This window comes from Mya arenaria, chromosome 10, assembly GCF_026914265.1.
Source record: "Mya arenaria isolate MELC-2E11 chromosome 10, ASM2691426v1".
Classification (NCBI taxonomy): Eukaryota; Metazoa; Mollusca; class Bivalvia; order Myida; family Myidae; genus Mya; species Mya arenaria.
The window spans coordinates 37924935-37948121 of NC_069131.1; the positions used below are offsets into that span (position 1 = coordinate 37924935).

General features: G+C 34.7%; 3 protein-coding genes across 3 annotated transcripts; 1 reads left to right on the plus strand and 2 right to left on the minus strand.

Annotated features, from left to right (window-relative positions):
* The first annotated feature begins 1454 nt into the window (after positions 1-1454).
* LOC128204163 (uncharacterized) lies at positions 1455-9112 on the plus strand. Its single transcript, XM_052905538.1, has 3 exons — positions 1455-1579; positions 5727-5870; positions 8447-9112. Exons 1-3 carry the CDS (start codon positions 1489-1491, stop codon positions 8632-8634), a joined length of 423 nt encoding a protein of 140 aa, XP_052761498.1. The 5' UTR covers positions 1455-1488; the 3' UTR covers positions 8635-9112.
* A 3028-nt stretch (positions 9113-12140) lies between these two features.
* LOC128204670 (receptor-type tyrosine-protein phosphatase F-like) lies at positions 12141-16926 on the minus strand. Its single transcript, XM_052906069.1, has 11 exons — positions 16846-16926; positions 16197-16345; positions 15493-15628; positions 14982-15110; positions 14615-14717; positions 14322-14398; positions 13816-13950; positions 13562-13699; positions 13137-13291; positions 12647-12782; positions 12141-12426 (listed from the first exon to the last, which is right to left on the minus strand). Exons 1-11 carry the CDS (start codon positions 16924-16926, stop codon positions 12334-12336), a joined length of 1332 nt encoding a protein of 443 aa, XP_052762029.1. The 3' UTR covers positions 12141-12333.
* On the minus strand, positions 16846-19143 carry LOC128204671 (receptor-type tyrosine-protein phosphatase alpha-like). Its single transcript, XM_052906070.1, has 7 exons — positions 19023-19143; positions 18630-18775; positions 18112-18199; positions 17803-17867; positions 17500-17536; positions 17171-17277; positions 16846-16971 (listed from the first exon to the last, which is right to left on the minus strand). Exons 1-7 carry the CDS (start codon positions 19141-19143, stop codon positions 16963-16965), a joined length of 573 nt encoding a protein of 190 aa, XP_052762030.1. The 3' UTR covers positions 16846-16962.
* Between the last annotated feature and the right edge of the window lie 4044 nt (positions 19144-23187).

Sequence of the window (23187 nt, forward strand, 5' to 3'; positions counted from 1 at the left end):
TTTCTCTTTTATTTCTATTTCTTTTTATTATTTCTAGGTGATTTTGTCATGGTTATTGAAGCACGGCCAACGCTAGCATAGCACCGATTTAAAAAAATGCATTCGATTTTGAAGACCCTTGAGCAACATTCAATGACCCCTCAGAACTTAAGAAATGGGTAATTTCACTTTAGATATGTAGGCAGTTTAGTTAAACTTAAGTATTAATGACGCAGTCGTAATGTTTGGTTTCCGTGCGATTTCCACTTTGTTGATAAACAGACATGTGTATGGTATCGCTGTGTTGTTTGTATTGTTATTGTCTGTTGTTTGTTATGCCACAAACATTAACCCTTAAACAGAAAATGCAGGTTTGTAAAATAGCAGACATAAATATATATTGTATAAAACCGACCATGCAGCGAACACGAATCGGTAGGTTGTTGGAGACCGCCTGGGGATAAAAAATACCTTCGTGCAATGCAGCAATGCTGCAACATTAGTACAGTAGGCCTTGAAATGTCAATCAGCACCAACTGAGAACACCATTTACATTTGATTCCGCTATAATGCGCGGCCAGCACTATTAAGTGTCTATTTCGTCAATGATTACTATGATATTAAAGTCCTACATTGGCAATGTCCGCTTTATGGGTTTTCTGTTTTCAAGAATCACCGTAACAGACAACGATTCAAAGGAACTAAAAATAAGTGAATGTGAAACGTGATATCTTAGCTATGCCTGTGTAAGATCTTACGTGTTAGGTATTTGATAGATCGTATGCTTACTTGAATAATTTGTTTGTTTATTTTATTCAATATAAACAATCTGGATAACTGGTTTTTAACATTTGTTTATACAACAATTATTTTTGTTCTGAAAAAGCCGTTTCATACAACATGAATAGCTAAACAATCAAACAAAACGTTTGTTTTGGTCTTTTTCATGTGAATTATGTACTTCTACATATACATGTATATATATCCTACACTCTTAAAATGATAGATCCGCTAGAATTTCTCTAGGTTTATCAAAACTAAACCTCTCTTTCTCTTTATATTTTAAACTGGATGTCTAGGTCACTCTTTATTACTAATTTCACTTTGGTAAGAAACAAGGAAGTTGAAACAACACTGTAATGTTTCGTTTACATTTTCAACTCCTGGATGTATTGTTTGTTTCGGATTCTTCATTGACAGCAGTTTTATTTTCCTGTGAAAGTTATAGGAGTGTTAACTAGTTTGTGGAATATTATGTGATTTAAAATAGAAACAAATCATGCAGGTCTCCTTTAGAAATGTACATGAACATATGTTTCATACATGTATCTCCCATTAGTTAGTATAATAACATTAGAAATCAGGACCACAATCTGAACTACATTGGATTTAGAATAAATAATGTCAATTTTGGAGAACCTTGGATTTATATGTCTTGTTATTACCGTCGCGGCCATTTTTATGAGTTTTGTGACGCCATATTGGGTAAATAATTATGGTGATACTATCATGAAACCGGTGCATAAAGGTTTGTTGGCGAATTGTGAGAAGGACATGTGTACTTGGTTCTTTAATGGGAGGACTAGCAGAGAGTTCCCAGGTAAGGTGGTTCTTTGGTTGATGTCAGTATTAAATCATGTGCAATTGGTCGATAAGTTATTTTCAGAAAAATAGAATGACGCTCAAGCAGATGCTAAAGGATAGAGCGTTGATGTAGTTTGTACCATTACTCACAATTACGCTTCCCAACTAAACCTATATTTTATGTAATGTTTGTTTTTTTCAAAAATAGTTTTACAAGATGCAGTTTAGTCCAGTTTATATTTATAAAAGGAACAACAGCTTATTTGCTTATTATTACCATTTTTATTCCGAATTAATCGATATACTGATAGATTGGTATCAGTCTTGAAGAATACCTTCCTCGATCTGAGATACAAGCACATGGAATGATAATAATTATTAAAAAACATACCCCAAGTACGAATACGATAGTGGTCTAATTTCACAAAATAAGAGTTATTCTATAATAGAAAAGAGAGTTTTAGATAAACGTTTCTTTTATTTATGTATCAATTGTACATGTATTGCGACAATTATTTTTCCCATATTATCTCATCTTATTACAATGGACAATGGGCTTACTTCAAAGGAATAAGCAAAACCGGAAACAAATGTGTTTTTATTCCCATAATTGTTGTGGTTCCGATAATGACCCAGGCCTGCATTGTTTCAGTTATAATTATGTCAACAACATATTAGACATGATATATAGCGAACTAATTAATTAATAAGTGATCACGATATAGATATCGATCATTGGAGGAAAAGAGGATACATTTAAGCATTATGTTTATGAATTTGGTTTGTTTGCGTTCCAAATCTCCAAACATCGCGTTCCAAAACAAAATAAAAATCAAGATAGATTTGTTTGCACGCAAACATAATTTGACAATTGCCAGGCGTGTTTCATTTATTAAATTATTTAATTAAACGTTTACCTTTTCGTCCTTAAAAAGCGTAAAAAGAATGCCAAGCTGCAGAATCAACAATCTATCTGACGCAATCTTTGTATACATTCTGGCATTGTAATTTACAAAAAAGCTAAGGTAAATTAGATATTTTTGAGGAGAGGAGGACATGTTGCAAAGAACATGATAATTATGGAAGGATCAATCTGTTGACGTTAAATTTTTCGCAATGTGGGGCATGTGCCCTCTCTTTAAGAACCGAAAATTTTAGCAAAAACAAACTGGCTGTTTTGTCTGGAATTTAGCATTCTAGTGTATGATTATTGATATATTGCCGCCGAGGTGGACACGTCGCCGGACCGAGGACGCTTGCCGCGGCCACCGGCTTCGGGCCGTCCGGGCGCGTTCGACTTGGGTCTCACTGCTCGCAGTGGTCCCAGACCGCGCGCCTGGTACGGGCTGGTCTCGCCGGGGTCGCCTCGGGTCAGTGGCGAATCGGTCGGCAACCCACCCGACCCGTCTTGAAACACGGACCAAGGAGTTTACTTTATAAAGAAAGTTTTATTGATCCATAAGCCAAGATCAGAGAGGTTTTTTACTGATATACAAAATGAAAATGTTCCAATACATTCTACCAAAGAAATCCTCAGGAAGTTTCTTTCATCTCCGGGTATGACTTTTCACCGAGAAGCAAGATAGGAACGGTAAGGCATTGAACTACGCAAGGCAAAACACACGGAAGCCAAGACCAAAACATGCTCTCAAAAGGCACAGCAATTTTAACAGAAAAATTCAATGAAACTTTTTTCAATGGTTTCTGCTTTGTTTCTCGGGTTTAACTTCTGTACAGATCATTTGGGGTTTTTGTTAATTTCTGAGCTTGTTTCCTTGCTTTTCGGTGATATCTGTGCTTTCGAAACAAACAAAACCGGAAATATCGCGTACGGAAAAGCCAAAAAGCGAAATTCGTGTATTTTCTACAAAAAGCTTGAAAAAAACAACAGAAATTCCAAACCAGTCAAAAGCTTGTAAAAAATGTTTAATTTTGATTTCTGCAAATACTTTTGGTTATTTTTAGTATAATTAAAAACTTTTCATTTGCTTCAACTTCAACTGGCACCTGAAGGTTTTCGTTGGCTAAGTGGTCTAAGTGGGCGGTTATTTTGCCACAAGTCTGCACAAAACATTAAAATGGCAAAATATTGCTATTTTATGATGAAATCGGATTGTACGTTCTATGCATGCAATAAATTGGCATTTGCATACATGCTCTAATCTGTTATGTGTATGCAATCAAAACATTGATTCGATGCATGGTCGTTGACTTGATGTCTCACAAATGGTCGTCGTCATGGCCGTTTTGGCCCGTGCAAAACTTGGTACCGATTGTTAAAACTTTGTTTTTATATCAGCAAATTGCGTCTTTCTTACCTTGAAGGCACGGTATTTTAACTTGCCCGTTTGTGTTATGTTATTGTCTTCCAAACAATGAAGTCGGTGCTTGATGTTTGATTAATTAAAGCTTATTTGTTGTCACGGCTGTCTGCACCGTACGAAAACTTTGATTTTAGCCATACCCTTTACCCATGTGTTTGTTTTGTGCAGCGACTTAGCAAGCCACAGCAATATAGGTTGAATCTTTTTGGAGATATTTCCTTTGGTCAAATGTGAATGACAAAATATTGCCATCCGCTTGGGGTGATGTTGTTGAACATTGTAGCGTTATGTCAAGTATTAAATTGTACGTCAAGCTCCCAATATACTGATTAAAGTACTTTGGGTGATGTTGTTGAACATTGTAGCGTTATGTCAAGTATTAAATTGTACTTCAAGCTCCCCATATACTGATTAAAGTACGGAACTGACTCCAAACTATCGATAAAAACTCCTGATAAAATGTAAAGAATCTCCATACGTCTCTAATGACATAAAACAACTGCAAGCCAAGAGCGGATGAATATCAGCAACCAATTAACACACATTACACTTTTCAAAGCGCTGTAGAAAAAAACGCAGCATTTTAAAAGCATTATTTCAAATACAGCCAACGGATTTATAAAAACAACATGACAAGTGCAATTTTGTCAAGGACACCGAGTGCAACAGCTTTGACAAGTGTTGCGGTGAAAGGTTTTATACAAATATTGACGAGTTGCCATATGTCTTGAGGAAAACACCTGTAATGTTATAGTTTTAATTGTTTTGATATCTCGGCTCACGCAGTTGATATAAATAGATGACCATGGCATCATGCAATAAGCGTATTCATTCCAAGCCAGTAAATTCATTCCAAGCCAGTAAACCAAATAATGTATGTGCGTGTTTCCACGTACAATATTACTTAACATGTAAATATTTTTGAAGCGACCTTAATGATGAGTGAGCGTATCGTAAATACATGTTCTTTTTATTTATACAGCTGTGTTATTAAGCTGTACAAACATGTAGGAATATTACCTTGAACCAGTAACTGTTAAAAAACAATCAACGTTTCTTTCGATGTATCAAATAATGTCAAAATTCCATTACTTAAACGGCATTCAAAGAGTGAACATCTTTCGTTTCCACACATTTTAAGTTATATTAAAACTTAATTATGGGTAAGCAAGAATACCCTAACAATATATGACGAATGAATTTATTGCAAGTAATTGCACAATATCGTGTTGCATCAACGTCTTTAATTACAACAATAAACAATTTTGAACGATAAATGGAAATCCACTATTTATTTACTGACCTTAAAGTAGCCAAAGTCTTTCGATGACCTTGACATTGAATCTTGTTGAAGCAAAGTTCTTCCCTTTACATGAAGTTGTTCTTCTTCAAAATATCAGCTTCCGGATTTGTGTACTGATTTTGTATTTAATTATTTTTACCACGGTTTAACACGACTCAAAAATACACAGAAAACACATGTCATTGGCATTGTTCATATGTGCCTAATTGATCTCCCTGTAGTATCATTGTGTCCATCTTAGATATCGCCAAAAAAAGTGTTTGTATATCATAACTTATCGTTTTAGCATTATTCATTGCGATACAAAGTTTCATGCAGTTGGCCCAGTCTCTGGGAATTTCCGTTCTCCTATAGGCAATTATGCTTCCTGTTTTGCATGTATCATCGCTTTTGTGTCAATATATTATATGATAGTATGTCTTTGGCCCTTGCCCTAAGCATCAGCGATATACTTGTGGCATTTCCCCTATATGTCTAGCACTTGTTGCATCTGTAAAATTATGTTTTAAAGTTGCTTTTATTACTGTCTCTTTCAGCATGGTTCAATGCGACGCAGGGTTTGATGTCCGTGGGGCTGGTCCTAGGCCTCCTGGCTCTGCTGGTGGCCACAATATCTCTGTGTTGCACGTGCCACAGATGTAACTCTCATCAACCCATCTGTGGATTTCTCATTGTCGCATGTGAGTAGTTCAATGGGTAATGACAATATCATTGTAATTTATATTGCATTAGTATATGTAAATCCAAAGGATTGGTGCACAATCTTTGCTTGTCGTTATATCAGATTTGGCTTTTCGCATAAATATTGGCTTCATTTTAAGTTGATGCGTAAAGAAATGAACGCTTAAAGGTTATCTGAACGATACAAATATATGATCAATATCATAAAAACAACGAAGTTGTTCGCCATCAGCAAGTGTTAGGATTGTCAAATAGCTTTGTGAGTAACACTACACAGGATTTCTACCCGTAGTCGAATAAACTTGTCTATAAACGTGCACATGCTGTCTCCATGAAACCTTCTGAGACACAATGAACACAACGGAGACAAGCCCGCAAGTCGAAATTTCAAAAATAAACTCTGTTTCTCAGAAACAACAGACGTTTTTTTACGTTTCTGTCTCGCCGATGATGTGCCAAAGTCCCATTACTTTAAGCGACTTGAAATAAGTTCACCATATTCTTTGAGCACTTATTCCTAAGCTAGTACAAGTGCTATCAATTGCTTTTCTCAAAGAATTCCTGTGTGTTCAGCTTCAGCAAAGATGCAATTAGGTAGTGTTAGGAATGTGCTGTATGTGCAGGAAGCACAAGTTACCTCATTACTTCTTGGAAATGAATATTTTGTGTTGCAATGATAAAACATGTTCGTACAATTTCGGCGTAGCAGACCGATACCGCACTCATTTAAATAGGACAATAGAAATAATGACTCCATGTATACGAACTAAACCAAAATTTAAACTTTTGCCATTATGTTTTGTCTGTGAATGTTCTAAACCATGAATGTTCAAGTAAATATATGCATGTATAATGTCTCACTTTTTTGCAGGCATTTAGCCAAGTCATGGCCGATGTTTGGTTTACGATAAATCATTATTGACCAAACAAGATCCTACTTAGTATAGAATGCACAATATTTGTTTTCTTGAGAGAGTCGCCGAACACCGATGAATATAATCAGACAAATACGCCGAAATATTACGCCGTATTACAATACCGACGACAGTGAAAACACAAAGGCCTTAAAAGCTCTAAGACCATGAATCTCAACGATTTATTCCTCTAAATGGACGAGCTAAAATATAAATATGAATCGTGGTTCGTGCATTTACACGTGCGTGTATAAAAATATATGGTTTTATGTTTATGTAATAAAATCTGGTCACTGATACTTGATGTATTGAACGGGAAACTTAAGCTCTCAGATGTAAATTAGGTTTTAGGTATCATCACATGAAAGCATGTGTGAACATTAAAAGCATTACCTGCTTTAACATTTGAAAAATGACAAGTCCCTGGGTATTGCAATTTTACGTTGGAAAGTAAATGCATGTCTGGATAGGTTTATAGTTATTGCAATCAAATGCAGGAACATTCTATCGAGCAGATGTATAAACGTCAAAGAAATAAAAACGAAGGATTAAGATTGCCTGAACATGCAACATGGAATTTTAATAAAAGTCTATAGTGTTGTGGCAAAGAACAAACTTACAGTTGTGGTTTGCAGGCTTTTTCTGTTAGAGATAACAATGAAAGGGTATGAAAGGGTATGTCAATTATGTAGTTGGCATCATTCTGTTTAAACCGTAATCGTTCCAGGAATTTTGCCTGTGCACGCTATAGTATAAATTAGTTTGGCCTTTTAATTTAATCTTGTAGGAACACAATCAGTGTTCCAAACATACAAATTGAAAGCGCTGACAACGTTAAAAGGCTCTGGGTGTGACATGAGAGATTTTACTCTTTTACAATTTTGTTCTTAATTAATAAAATACAATCCTAAATATATTTTCAGTGTAACCGATAACTGCCTGTTATTATCTAAGACAAAGTAAAGTATATTAATGAATTTTAATACAATTAGTGTCATAATATTTAATGATAAACCAAAATATACTTAGGTGTATGGCCATTACTTTCATCTCGCAAGTTTGTTGTTAGTTTAAAATTAATTAGATAAAACTCGATATTGGCCGAGTACGTGATGACTATTTGCTGTAGGTAATTGAAGGCATGATCTTTAAGTAAACATTTTTTCCTGCGAAATAAGCTATAATTATCTAGTCACCTCGGTTCCGCGCCAAGAGTAATTCATGATTGTTCGGCATGCTTTTAAATTCACTTTAACGTTGCATACTTATGAACGTATCTAAACAAAGTGGTATTTAATTTATCATTGTTCTAAACCGCTAACCCCATATGTTCCATTGTGTAACCCCGGTGAATTTATCATTTTAACATGTCACGTCAGATCAGAGGCTATCTGATTTTGATTTGCGGCCTTCGGCCTACAGCCTTAAAATGGTTTATCTTTTCAAAACGTCAGTTCAAGCAAAATCCATACATTTAAATAGTTACATATAAAAAAAAACAGAATTTACGAATGTACAAGATTAAGATACCTGATGTGTTGACTGTGTAAATTCAAGCAAGTTCAAAGGCACACTTAACAATTAACTTTGTAAATAGCAAAGCACAACTTACCAATAGTACAAAATACAAAAAAAAATACATACACTCTTTTATCTTTCAGCTGTGGCTATAGCGGTAGGCATCGTGATATTCGGGATCAAGGCGAAGCAGGATTGGGGCATAGACTTACAGGTGGAAAAAATGTCTAGAGGCCGGTTTGGATGGTCATTTTGGACAGCCATAGGGGCTGCGGCAAGCGCCCTGCTGACTTCTACCATATACTGTTTTATGAAAAGAAAGAGCCAATAAATGGAGCATTGCGTGAGATGAAAGTGAAATGGATGTTCCTGCATTGTACTAGTCCTAGCTTTATAGACTTTTACTTTCACACGGCTACTGTCGAGTGTAAGATTGATGGTGTTGAAAACTCAACACGTTCGTGTCCAAATTCAGTACACGCTGTTTTAGTATACATTTTGTACAATAAATTTTGTCGAATATTTTTTTACAAAAATATAATTTTAATACAGACATTATTCACTACTAGATGAATTTATGAAAGATACTTCTTAAACAACTGTTTACCACACTGGGTGGGAAGATTTGGCGCACCGCAACTCATTCTGAAAACCACTTTCGCGTGTGTACGATTGTTTAAGATGTTATGTCGTGGTTATAAATAGCGACTAATGAGCTTGTCGAAAGCTATTAAAGCAATAATATTCACAGCTATTTTGAATACTTAATGCCACAATTACCTTGTTGATTTCCCTCTCATTTATGAATCGTCTGGCTGGATAGTTTAATGTTTTTACATTGCAGTTATTATTCTTAATATTGTTCATAAATGTCTCATTTTTTAAGAAAAAAAATGTTATTTTTAATAAATTGCTAATTTACTCGTCTTCTTCTTAGATGCATTTTATATATTATGCCATGTGTTTTTGTTTCTATACATATTGTTGTGACGATAAACTTGTTATGCTTGTTAAGTCGAATGAAATTTCAGTTCTGATTTGTCGGTTGTGTTTGTTTATTTCGCTCAGTATTCATATTGTTGACGCCTTAACATCGAGCGTAAGGCACAATATCTTAAATTAAATATTGAATTCGACTTAGTATCATTTCGATAGAGGAGTATCGTTTGGTTCTGTGTAGGACCGTATTATATTTCACCGATTCGTACATTAACCTGCCACTCTTTACACTTTATACTGTCCAGGTAGCACACACACACACACGCACACACAGACACGGAGCCTATCCGGGCTATCAGTTCAACTTGTCAATGAAGTGCCAATGTTAGGACGATAATGTGTTGATAAAAAATAATCCGAATTAAATTATGGCAGTTCGCTGTGTTTTAACTATATGCAAAGGAAACTCAATAAAATACAATAATATTTATTACATGTCTTGAAAAGCATGTAAAAAATCTGTTGTAAGTACTATATTTGTACGACTGCGGCCCGACGTCGTGCCGATATCATACAAGGGAGTCTACTGTTGAGCCATCATCAAACGGTTTGTATGATTATTCTATTATGTCCCTTGAAGTAACTATTACACAATATTTCAAAATTCAAGAAACTTATATGAATTATATGTAACACTTATAACATTAAATATGTATTTACACTGTTGTTTTAAGATAGTATAATGACTTCAAATATTAAATCATATATGACAGGTATGACGGTGTTTTTATTTGATTTGGTTGGTTTGATACTGGTATCATACTGTAGAAATGAAAATGACATACAAAAATACCATATATTTAAAAGCAATTTATCACTAAAAGAAATAATACAACTTGACAAACACAAATGTACACTGATGTAGTTAACAGTGTATAAAGGAACACACATTATTAGAAATTCATTATATTGATGACACCTTTTAACTTTAATTGCTTGTGCAATGGTAGAGGATGTAATGCAACTTCCAGACGAGTTCCCACGGATTTATAAACCAACTCTATTTATGATCAATGTAATGGCAAATCATCCAACTTTCCGTTGTAGCTGTAAGCTAGCCAAACGTCCGTGCACAGCATTCTTGACATCGGCGTCCACATTGACATGAAGGGAACCTTTCCCGTATCCACAATCATGTCGTTATGTGGCAGGTTTTAAGCCAACTGGCTATTTGCCTTAACGGAGCAACCTCGTTAAACTAGAACAGTCTGTTCTCACACTAAAAGATATCCGACGCAAGTAGATAAACGCACAGCACTTAATTATTCCTTTCTGAAGGTATATTACTTTTCCTGATCTCCTATAAGAGCAAATATTCCATGACATGGAACTTCGCAAGTATGCAGGGTTTTTTTGTTGCTGTTTGATGGGGGTGCGAGTGGGTTGGGGAATTTATTTTTAGACTGATGCTATTTAAGCAGGCGGTCAAAATAAAAAATAAAACATTAGTAACTTCTGAAAAATATGTGTAATTAGTCCGACGAACGGAAATATACATTGAATGGTCTAAATGTAGTTTGAAAGGACAATGCTTATCACTAAATATATTTTCATGTAACTGTTAAAAAACATTGTACTCTGAAAAATTATCATCATTTCCTTTCCACGCAAGCTAGAAATTCTCAGCAAATATATTGACAGGAGAGAGATAGGACAGGAAGACAGTTGTCTCGCGTGTATCGTTGGTTTAAACCGGGAAGGTAAAAACACAAGTAGCCTTTTCGGGTTAAGAGCTATGGTTCCTCAGGCATTGCATATAACACGATCAATTCCGTTCTTCCGTCTGTTAGGTAAAAACCAAATGACTCCATTGGTGCGGGATACAATGTACTCGAATAGGCTAACTTAGATCGCAATATATAAATAATCTACTACATTCGTTCCATCACCGTTTGTTGAACAAAAGAACAATTCTGTCACATTTTGTTAAGCATTTATTTACATTTCAAAACGTTAATACTCTATTTTACACACTAGATGTATATATGCATAATTGTTTAGAAAGCCATTAGTGTATATGAAACCTTTCTTTCTCTCCTGCCGTATTTCACAACACTGGAGACACGAAGGACGTAGTAAGATAGCCTAGGAAATTCTATTTTACATTCAACTTTGAAACAACAGCTGGCTACACTCGGACGAACGGCCGAATCTCATATTTAAATCGTTTTGTTGATCGGACAGTTTTCATATGTCATTTGTCAATCTGGTACAAAACTTATTGTCCAAACTTTTCGACGGTTGCTAGTAGTGGGATCGTCGTTTCATGCTTCCTTTTTGGTTGCCTTTATAGACGGTATGCCTTATATCTGTTGTGACTTAGTGGTTCTTAGGTCAAATATTCTCAACACAATTAATCAAGGGTTAGTAATTGAAAGAACATTTATATTTACATTCAAATTTCAATTATACTTTTACATATAACCAAATTAATGACCCAATAGTGTTCTCTGTAGCAATCTTCTCAATCTTTCTTCAGAAGTCATCCTTTCCTGACTCAATATTACAACAGCACAATTAGTTACCCTTAATTTTGTTTTGTTGAGGCTACGTTTGTATTTTGTTACTCAAACATTTTACAGCGCATGGAACAGTGGATACTGCTTAAGCAAATAAACGTGGACATACATCATATGCAAAGCAAAGAGATTAAAAAAGACAAGTTATCACGTCAATGAATTGAACATACATGAATTATAATTCAAGTGGTGCGAGAGTTCTGTTGAAAGCTTTCCATATGCTTATTATAAAATTATATATCGATTACAAAATAATAGAAAATAAAAAAAAACCAGCAACATAATTAATCAATTACTCGCACTATAATAACAAATAAAAGGCGCTGTTTGGTATATCAGTATTTTATATACAAATATTGTGTTATAGTTAAAATCTTCAGTGTAAAGTTTATAGTAAGAACACAAAACAAAGCAAAAATACTATTAATAAAAATTGCAACACTGTCTTTTTGTTTGAAACTAGCGTTCCAAATATGTATGGTTTTGTTATCCATGTTCCTTATGTATCGTCTCTATTCATTTGAACCAGCGAAGTTAGCATACACATCCTTGTCAAATGCTCGCAAGTATTCCATGACGCTCTCGTGACAGAATATGAATTGATCCTGGAAACACACAATTACATGTAGTACTATTACTTTCATTAAAGTAAACGACATACAATTCATACGAGTATTAAATGGTTTTTAAATAAAATACCAGGAATGTAAATGATAGTATTTTTTAGAATAATTGCAAGGGGCAATCTATGAATAAACCATGCCGATTACTGTAACTGTTCTTAGCAAGGGCGTCTTATTAAAATTCTTATAAAAAGACAGTTACCAAATTCGGAATCGCCAGTCGTCGCATGGTCTTGACTTTTCTAACAGCATTGAGAACACTAACTTCGTGTTCTATGGCCATCTTCCTCAGCAGCATTGACACCACACAGAATAGTCCCGTTCGGCCTGCTCCATCACTGTATTGTGTGATACAACATTTACTATATCAAGATAACTTTCAACCCATTTGCATAGACTTTAAATGTCTAAACGATAAATACAGATTTCATTTAAAATAATACACTATACAGTTATCCTTTGAAATGATTTGTTGTCGTATTTGAACGATAACTTTGGAAACAATACACTTATTATAGCCCGACTGTGAAGACAGCTTTAAGCTGATAATTGTTCTTCTAGAGTACAAATCGGGTAGTTACTAGAACTAGTGACATACTTTAGTGATATATTACAAAAGACCATTTGACAAAACCAGACCCATATACAATTTAATATTAATGCAATTGAAAACTTGTACAAGTCATTCATACAAACAATGAAGAAGTATCGGTCCATCTTTCTGTTTGTTTGCTGTTTCCTCCACGTCATTCAGGAAGGTGAGAAAGTTTTTAACAGAAAGAGGGACATTCTTAATTTCATCCCACTCAGTGAACTGAATGTGGGACAGAGTTTTCTCAGGAAGGCGCTGAAAAGAAATAATAAATTTCTATGGAATCAGTTATTGTCATGATGTTAATATTTCGTGATTAGAGTAAATTTGGCGTTTGTACGCGTCAAACTGTTCCAATGTTAAACATTTAAAACGCAGCTCGCAATGCAATTAAGTGTGATCAAATCGACTATATCCATTCGTTGTCTAATGGATCGCATTTCATTTTCTTATTGCTTGTCATCGATTGATATAGATACTGAAAGATGAAAGATGATAATGTTACTACATTAGTACTCTTATTACCCCTGTCGCCCCCGTATGACGTATTTTAAGGTTTCTCATTGCATAGTGAGGTTTCCTTGTTTCACGTGAAGAGCTGACTTCAAATGACCCCTTCTTTAACACCTGCATGTTTTCCGCCGGGTAGTATATTCCAACATTCTGTTAATAAGCAATGTCAGGTAACATTATCAATATTACTCTTAAAGAACAAATTCCAAATAGCTGCAGCGTTGATTATAATCGTTTAGTAAGGGAAGCATGTGTGTCTTACTCACCCTTTGTTTGTCCATGTCTGGTTCAAAACTGACAATGCATGAGCAGTTTTCTTGGACAACCAATGTCAGGAAGGCATTAACGGTCTCTGGCAAGGGAGTCTGTGCAACAAGAAATCGGCGTTTTTCTTTGAAACCCTGTAAGAGATATTAATGTTCATGTCCTTATCGGCTTGACTTGAAAAACATTTACAATCAGATAAACAACATCTTTGTTTTATTTATGATATAGGCATAGCTGTTGTAAACTATCCAGATACTACGCGACTGTTAATATTTTAAAAATATAAATATACAACAAAAAACATTTAAAAATCCTAGTAAATATGTTTGATTTTAAAGCCTCAGATATGGATATGTTGTCGGAGAAGATTGGTACAAATCAAAATAGTTAGTTCATTTAGTTAAAAAGCACATGATTGAAATAATTCAGATAAATTTAATGGTTAAGAAATGAAAGTGTATATATACATATATTGGAAGTCATCAAGCTTAACAAATACACCCACATGTATGTACACAGCATTGATGTAATCGGACGATCCACTTTCCAACCCAAGGTAGAGTCGTGGTCGGTTTTCATCACCTACAATCAAAACCTTTGTTTGTTATAGGTTTGGCAATGTTTTTGTAGTTTCCATTGTTTTATCAAACTTAAGTGCAAAACAAAGATTTGTTAACATCTGCGTGTTGAAATAACAATATCGAAATGTGGATGCAGTTCACTATGTCTCTTTGTTTTATCATGTTATTAATCTAGGTATTTACTTTATAGGGCTACAAGGAACAGGGAAATAAATACCTGGTATGTCTGCATTGGCTCGGTTTTTAGCCAAGTGTTCTTTATTTCTTTTGACTGCGTTTGCTTCCTGTTTCGATCGCTGTTCAACGGTGTGCTGAAGTTGCTGTAAAAATATGAATTCGTTATTGTCGTGCATATAAATTCAATGAAAGCTTTCGAATAATATCTTCCGGTTTATTCATAATTCTCTGTTATTACCATCATTAACATAAAACAAGATAGTTATGTAGTAAAGATGTTATGATCAAACAAATAAACCCCAAACATTCGTAAAGTAATGATATTTTCAAACATTAATCACCTACAGATAATGAAAGGATTTGATTAAACTTAAACTTTAAATAATTTTATATATATTTAAACCAACCTGAAATTGCCTGTTTAAGTCAGCTCTTTTTGTTGTCTTCATGTATTGCTGAAATTGTTCTGCCTTGATCGGTGTGCAATTGAAAGTCAGGGAATACACAACAGCCTTGTGGAGATATTGATACTGCTCCTACAAACAAATGGTATTACGAAAACTTAATCAAGTATATACACTTAACATTTATCACTAAATAATTAAAAATGAAACCATTCCATTCCATGCTGCAAGAGCAGGAAGCATGTTAGGATATCACTGAGATTTCAAGTTCCGGTTCAGAAAATGAAAACTAATATTAGCCAAAATATACGCCAACTTTTAAAACGCATTGAAAATTACTATCTATAATCTACATGAGCATATGTGCCTGATGCAAATACAATATGACATCATTGAAATCATATCTCAACGTTCATTCTATTTCAAAACGCTAATAGTCTAACGCCAGAGCGAGTATTAGGCATCTGATTGGAATTAAAGTGAACATAGATAGTGCGATATAATTTTATCACACCATAGTCTGTATCATGTTCGGCCTGTTCTGTCGCATGTTCACCACACATCCAGGGATATCAACCGCTCCTTCAGTTTCACCCTCCTTCGTCAGGATGTCCAGAGCAATGTACGTGCCAGTTCGTCCCACACCAGCACTGCAAAGACCGGTAAAAGACAAATATCAATAAATATATATCCTTTTCATGAAAACATTTGGTTTCCACCCCGTGTACGCACACCTTGTATTTCAAATTTCAAAGGATTCGTCGATTAGTTCTTATATCGGTCAAAACAAAAGTGTTCGTACCTATTGGTCGAATTGCAAAATATAGCTTGCTTATATTGAAGCTGTAACATTATGTATGTGTGTTTGCTCGAGAATTTGTTTGCAGATGATCTTGCAATGTAACCTTGCAACACTAAATAAACGGACATGAAATGCAATGAACAAATTAGAGTGTAAACGAAAATTAAACAAAATCGAGAAAACATTATTTGAAACATTATTTTGTTTAAAACAAAGTCTCACACTATCTGTGAAGTGAACATTATACGGCACATGAGATGTGTTTAAGTTACAGGAATTTGAAAAAAAAATGCTTTGTTCATCAAATTAGAGTTAATGAAACAATTGCAAGGGACACATTGAACACATAACTATTAATTGTGCGATGTTATTACTTTACTTACAATGGCATATTCAACAGTATTACAAAGTTATACCTGCAGTGGACCACAGTAGGTCCTTTGTACGTTGTAGGAGTATTCAATACTCTTTGTCTGAATTCAATGATCGCTGTGACATCATCAGGAATGCCTTTGTCTGGCCAACATGTGAAGTGCAGTTGGTAGATGGACCTTTCTTCGGGTGACTGAGAACCATTTGTAAAAACAAGCAGAGGGCTTTGATTATAATTTTAACTTTGCCACAAATTCTACAAAATACATAAAAAAAATAGAAATATTTAATATTATATAAGTATTACTTCTAAATAAGAGCACTCTATAATGTAAGTCAATTTTACAATGCTATTTAATATTTACGTTAACATAAAAATTCATGCATTGTGAATATATGCATTTTTTGATATTTAAATGTTGTCGTTATAAGTGATAAAACTGAAGAAGATACCAATGAATTCAAAAGAATGACATCTGCTTTCATAGTTTTTGCCTTCAATAGGAAAACAAACACATATTACAAGTTATTATGTAGAAAACTTCCGCATGCTTTTAAAACTATTAGGATGTAAAATACACTAAAATAGCTCAATTCATATTAATCACAAAATAGTTTACCTTAACATTTGGTTTATCATATTAGAAAATAAGAGAAGCATGAAGCAAACGCAATGTAATGATAAGTGTATACCTTTACAATTGAAAGGGCTCTTCTTGTAAACTCGGCATACATGTCCTCGGAATGACACGTAATTCTAAACTCGCCATACATCTTGTTAGTACCAACGTCTGGCCAATACTGTTCACATTAACCCGTCTATATGAAAATAAACATATACAGTTTGATAAGATATGGTGAAAATATATTCTCATTATTTCAATGTAAAGTTCATGTATGTTAATGTATGTAAACAATTGAAACATGCATACTTTCAGGTGTTTAGTGTACAAGTTTTGTGTTGTATTTTAAAACGACTGCTAAGAGTTTACGTTATATACGATCAACAATGATTTACCCCATTTTCAATCAGGTTTGTGACCATGACAATCTTCTCAACTTTCTGTTGCCAAACCATTCGCCAGAAGGGTTCGAATTCACCACCCAGTTGATACGACATTGGTCCTGAAAGATATGATAGCAACTTGTAAGCTAACGCATACATCAGTTTGCTGGTAATCTACACGTTTGCAGCCCGGATTTCGCAAAAAAAAACAACATCCAGCCCAAGAGCTGACAGAGCAAAACTAATACATATTATAAAAAAAGGCCCCGGTATGATGCATATATCTTTAACCATGATAAAATCGAATTGTATTAGTTTATGTAATATAGGAATAATTTTACCTAAGGTGGCGATGTACTCTTTCCTCTTTTTATATCCCTGCAGAAAAAGAAAACAAAATCAGTTAACCCTAACCTATGTGAACAAATGTACCTAAACCTAATTTATAACGATTTCTTCTAAATTATTTAGTGATTTATTTTGTTTTGAGCGTATATCAGTTGTTAACATTTCATGTATTATTACCTCAAAAATTCCTTTATTATTGATTATGTTTTAATTGAGTGTCTTTTTAAAAAAATAATTATTGTTTAAAATACCAATAAGGCCATTTTATGTTTTCATAAAATCAAACATGATCTTACATCAATAAAACTTGCATTGATGTAGTCCGTATCTTCACCTCGAATCTTTACTCTGCAATCGTCATCTATAGCAAAACAAACCTATTGTAATTTTGGGTTGGATTTTATACGTTAAGTTCCGGACAAGTAAAACAACAATAAACATATTTACAGCCGTACAAATGCATATGCAGATTTCGTACATATTTGACGTTATCAGCGAATGTGACTTATATGACGGAGACAATATCATTTTCATTTGTATGATGAATAAGCAGGACTCTCTTTCGCTGACGATATCATATTATTGTATAATTAGGTAATACATACATGGATAAATGCCCTTGTATCTGTTCCTTTGCAAGTTGCCACTTCTTTGGGAGTGAACGTACGGCTTAATAAGCCCTTGGGGAAATTTCTAGCAAATCAAGATTGAGATAATTGAATTGAGACAACTAAAGTTTGAAATATTTTTTGTAAATGCAAATTAAATGATTGAGAAGCATTATTATTTTACGAATGCTTACAGATATATATAAGTCTATTTATGAATGATTTTGCGATAGAAGCACAAAGCTCCTATTTCCCGAGTCGATCGGATACAACCCATACATCTTCGTAATCTTTCTGACATCGAGTTACACATCGCGGATGTTGTACTATTGTATATGATATTAACTTGAGAAGACACTTAGACGATTAAACGCTTTTGTCTCAAACCCGACAATGTCACCTATAAAAGCAGATACACACTATTTGACAACTATATTTTATAACGAGAATCTGATACGAACTTCTCAATATGCCATAAAAGCTTATGAATCAGCATAGTGTCAAAGAATTGTTACCTCAAATGCAACTTTGATATCATCTTGTGTTAATGAATCAACGAATTCAACAAGACCGTCAACAGAAACTTTAGGCCTCTGCAAAGCGACCGAGTTGTTGTAATATACACCAGGAGTGCTTTCAGCTTCGTGAATAGCATCTTTATCTGAATAAAGGATTGTATACATAACTCAAATAAACAACTAGTAAACCGATCCCACATCAAAAAGCTAATGCCGGAAAATAAATGAAGCGAATGTTAAATGTGACTAAGCTTACATCTGTCTGTGTTTCTATTCCTTTTCAACACCTTAACGAACGTTTTGCCAAAGACAGTCACATTGCGAACAGGAAGGATAACCGTTACTTTAAATTTCGTATTGAATTCAATATCGCTTTTTACAAAATCTTACCAAATTCTAGATCTATCTCGCATATTGATGTTGAGTGCTTCAGCGAAGAAGACGTGCTTGCCTGATGTCGGCGACTTAGTTGATCAGAATCGGTGGAATCTTGGTTGTTGCGCCCATTCATTTCGTTTGCTGTAAATAATTTAACCAAACAATATATAATAAGCGAACAAATATACCAACGAGTTGCTACAACTAAAAGAAGACAAGGAGGTGTGAACATAGACTAGTGTTGATATTTGTGATTTGTGTTGGTAATTTCGTTATCTTCAATTACAGGGCTTCGAGCTAATACCAAATGCTGATCATGTTTCATGTGGTACAATAATTCAGGTAACAATAGCGTCTGATGGAATTTGACCTTAAACATATAATAGAGATCATGACCCCAGATACACATAGCACAGGCACTCTGAATGACCGTCTCATTGAGCAAATAAATATATCCGTTGATGAGTTCAAGATTATTAACAATAACGTATTTCTAGCCTATGACATATAAGCATGAACTTAAATTGACTTATGACTGTTGACTATGTATGATCTCGAAATTTGACCTTTCACTTGTGGTGTCTCGATAAGTTTTAAAAAAGTAGTTCTGATTAAGTTACAATGTTGTATTTTACAACCAGCATGGGTGATGATCAAATCGGAATTAACAGACACTATTGTAAACCATTCAAACTATTTATTTTCTAAATATGAATGCATACCTTTGTCACGACATGTATGCAGCTGTGAAGTGTCCAATAAATTCTTGAAGGCATTTCAGATGAATAGTACCGACAATGTATATGACATTCCCCATTGATGAATATTTAATGACGTAAACCAGAATATGTTATAATAATATAGACTTACAATTGTTCTTGTTTTCGACAACAACGTCAGCTTTGACAGTTGTATTCATGTTTCCGTTTGTTGTGAGTGGGGGAGACAGGCGAGCTAATCTGTTAGAAAGTAAACACAATTTAGTCTAAATTAATTGAACACATTTGACACATCCGCATTATTTCCTAATCGGTTAGGTTCTCTTGTGGAGACGTTAAATGCATTTATATTTACACAGTCGACTATATAATTACATATCGATACCTTTACTATCAATCACATTTTTTATAACATGAAATGTGAATACCTTTGACGCAGAATGAAGACCGCAACAACCACACCGATGATGACTACAACGGTCACTACCCCCACAATATATCCTACTGGTGACTCGGAAGCAACATTAGCTTGTTTATCGCTCACTTAAATGGTACATTTTCAAAGTAATTATAAACTCTTCCGATACTTGAGAAACATGCAGAATGTTTTTAGAAGCAATCCTTTTTTGAACAAACCAAAAAATATAAACTAAAAATAAAGATAAATTTATTTAAAAAGTCGTGCAATCAATAAATAAAGTTATACACTCCAGGTATAGTGTTATGTACTGTTTTATTTTATTTTATCAAATAGTGTTTGCAATTTATATCTCTACCTCTACCTGTGCAGTCATCCCCTTTGTAGCCGTCAACGCATCCATATGTACATTTACCGCCGTTGTTACAACTCGTATCGGTTACATGTTGCTGACAGTTTTCAGGACATTTTGTGTCACATAAATATCCGTAGAAGTTTCCTGAGCAGCCAGTGCAACTGCCATTTTCATGTAGGGAATATCCTTTATTGCACAACAAACACTTTCCATCAGTCTGGTTACATTGTAAACACTCAGCACTGATGGACGAACAGTTTTTAGAACAATTAAGACCGTAAAAGCCGTCCATACAACCGGATATACACTCGAGTCCATTCTTGCAGACACCACCTCTGCAATTTTCTGGACATGCACAGCAGGCATTGTTATGAACATAAAACATCTGGTTACTACATTGATCACATTCACTCCCGATACAATATTTCGATTGACACGTGCATTGTTTTGCAGGATTAGCGTACCCATTTGTACAAGAAATACAAATATCAAATCCAGTCGAACAGTTGCACTTAGGAGGACATTGGCATGTTGTTCCAGTGTAGCCATTGTTGCACGACTCGCAGTGTGATGTATCATTTTGTAGACATGTTGCACATGAATTGTCACAAGGGTTTGTGCAATTGCCACCCGAATAACCATAAACACAACCAAGTGTGCATCTCCCTTCATGTCGCGAGCAATTGTACGGGCAATGAAAGCCACATGATTGTCCGTAAACACTACCTTTGCATTGTTCACAATTATCCCCAGTAAAATTAGGAAGACTACACAGGAGCCGTTGTTTCTATCACAAGCCAATGTTTTGTTACAACCGACACTGCAATTTTTATCGCAATTATCACCGTATCGTCCATTTGAACATGTATCACATGTTGTTCCTTCAAAGTTATCTAAACAGGAACATGTGCCATCTTTAGAACATTGTTTATTTACACAGCCTACAGAACAGAGTTTATCGCAGTCAGTCCCATGATATCCGGACATGCATTTACTGCATGAAGTTCCATTAAATTTTGAAGTACAATCACACGTTCCATCATCATTACAAGATCCATTTTGACATCCATTGGAACAAGGAGTTTGGCAGAAGGTGCTGTTGTCATAGAAGCCCTTTTTACAAGAAACACAATCTTTGTCAGTCGTACATCTGCAATTCTGAGATAAGCAGTTAAAAATACAATCTGAGCCATATTTTCCTGGTATACATGTAGTGCATCTAGGACCTTCGAAGTCTGCTTTACATGGGCTACAAATGCCACCGTCATTACATGTCCCATTGTAACACCCGACAGAACAACTCTCGCTACAAAGACGGTTTTTATTATAAAATGTATCTTTGCAGCTGTAACATATTTTGCCATTATTAATTTCGCACGTTTTGCATTTTTGGGGCAAGAGTGATGACATCTGTGACCATATATAGTTTCAACACATCCGTCCGCACAACGGTTTTCCAATCCACATCTTAACGTTCCTCCCTTACAACACACACAGTTTTCACTGCAATCCACCTCCTTTCCGTCTATAATTACCGACACTGGAAGGAATTGATTTCAAAGATTAATTATGCTGTATCAAATGTGTCATGTGTTCTGTTTTCCCTTACTATAAATATATCCAAATTTTCGATTTACCTTTTGCTTAAACATTTAACATAATTCTACTTTAACATACCTGCCATACATGATCGAACGACGTAGAGTATAGTAAGAATCCAAACTTTCATTGTTGTCCTGCAAGTGGCTCTGAAACGACATAATAGAGATATAGGTTTATTTGAATTTTAATTTTGATTCCATTTTGATTGATTAAAACAATATTTTTATTAAAAAAATGAAAGTATATACATTTATATATATTAGGGAAGCAAACGAATGGCAAATTGATATTTGAATATTCGGTATTGTTTTGATCGAATATTCGAATATTCGATTACCGAAATACATATTTTGGAAGATGTAGTAAACTTCTATTATTATTCGCTTAAGTAATAGCCGGGGCAATTTGACCCTATTTGTCGTACCGGTGGACCCCGATTTTCCCCAAATAAGCCTTTGAAATTCGCAATTTTCAGGAAGAAATAAAAAAAAAACATTATAAACAGACAAACAACACAGTCGAATAATTTCAATTCCGCTGCCTTTATATGTGTAAACAATGTGAAATTAGATGGATTCCTAGTCAAATTGCGTTTTGCGCCAACGGAGGGTCTTTCCGTAGGACAAGCAGCCTCGTTCTAGATATAACTATGGAAAACCCAAACCAACTCGGGAACTAGTAAAATAATAAAACGAAAACATATCTGGATTTGACTGATCCAGTGTTCAACAAAAGAGGAAATATATTCTAAAACGCTATACTATACATTTACATTTTAAAGCGCGAACATTGTATCGAAACATGGAAAACAATTTAAAGCACATATATGTAACAACATTATTGTAGCACATGGCATTCATATCATCACGGCGATTTGAGCTATGTTGAGCTTAATTTGCAGCCAAGACAAAACATTGGTGTTAAAGCCGATTCCTAGTCAGTTATTGTAAAAGCAAGGGGACTTTTTACAGTACCCGACGAAGGAAGAAAATAGTTGGACAAAAGCTGTGATATCCATAGGGTGTTGCAGATATTTCCCGAGTTACGAAGATGATAGTTTTGTGAACCTCCGACCTGGGAGGA

What these genes read in the sequence shown, in the direction of transcription:
- LOC128204163 (XM_052905538.1), top strand. Translation starts at nt 1,489, where the DNA reads ATGAAACCGGTGCATAAAGGTTTGTTGGCGAATTGTGAGAAGGACATG. An exon ending in GACTAGCAGAGAGTTCCCAG is followed by an intron (nt 1,580 to 5,726) that starts GTAAGGTGGTTC and finishes TGTCTCTTTCAG; the next exon opens with CATGGTTCAATGCGACGCAG. An exon ending in TGGATTTCTCATTGTCGCAT is followed by an intron (nt 5,871 to 8,446) that starts GTGAGTAGTTCA and finishes TTTATCTTTCAG; the next exon opens with CTGTGGCTATAGCGGTAGGC.
- LOC128204670 (XM_052906069.1), bottom strand. Translation starts at nt 16,926, where the DNA reads ATGTATGGCGAGTTTAGAATTACGTGTCATTCCGAGGACATGTATGCC. An exon ending in CGAACATGATACAGACTATG is followed by an intron (nt 15,111 to 15,492) that starts GTGTGATAAAAT and finishes ATTTGTTTGTAG; the next exon opens with GAGCAGTATCAATATCTCCA. An exon ending in TCAATGCTGTGTACATACAT is followed by an intron (nt 13,951 to 14,321) that starts GTGGGTGTATTT and finishes TATCTCTTACAG; the next exon opens with GGTTTCAAAGAAAAACGCCG.
- LOC128204671 (XM_052906070.1), bottom strand. Translation starts at nt 19,143, where the DNA reads ATGAATGGGCGCAACAACCAAGATTCCACCGATTCTGATCAACTAAGT. An exon ending in TCAATGCAAGTTTTATTGAT is followed by an intron (nt 17,537 to 17,802) that starts GTAAGATCATGT and finishes CTTTTTCTGCAG; the next exon opens with GGATATAAAAAGAGGAAAGA. An exon ending in AGAGTACATCGCCACCTTAG is followed by an intron (nt 17,278 to 17,499) that starts GTAAAATTATTC and finishes CATATCTTTCAG; the next exon opens with GACCAATGTCGTATCAACTG.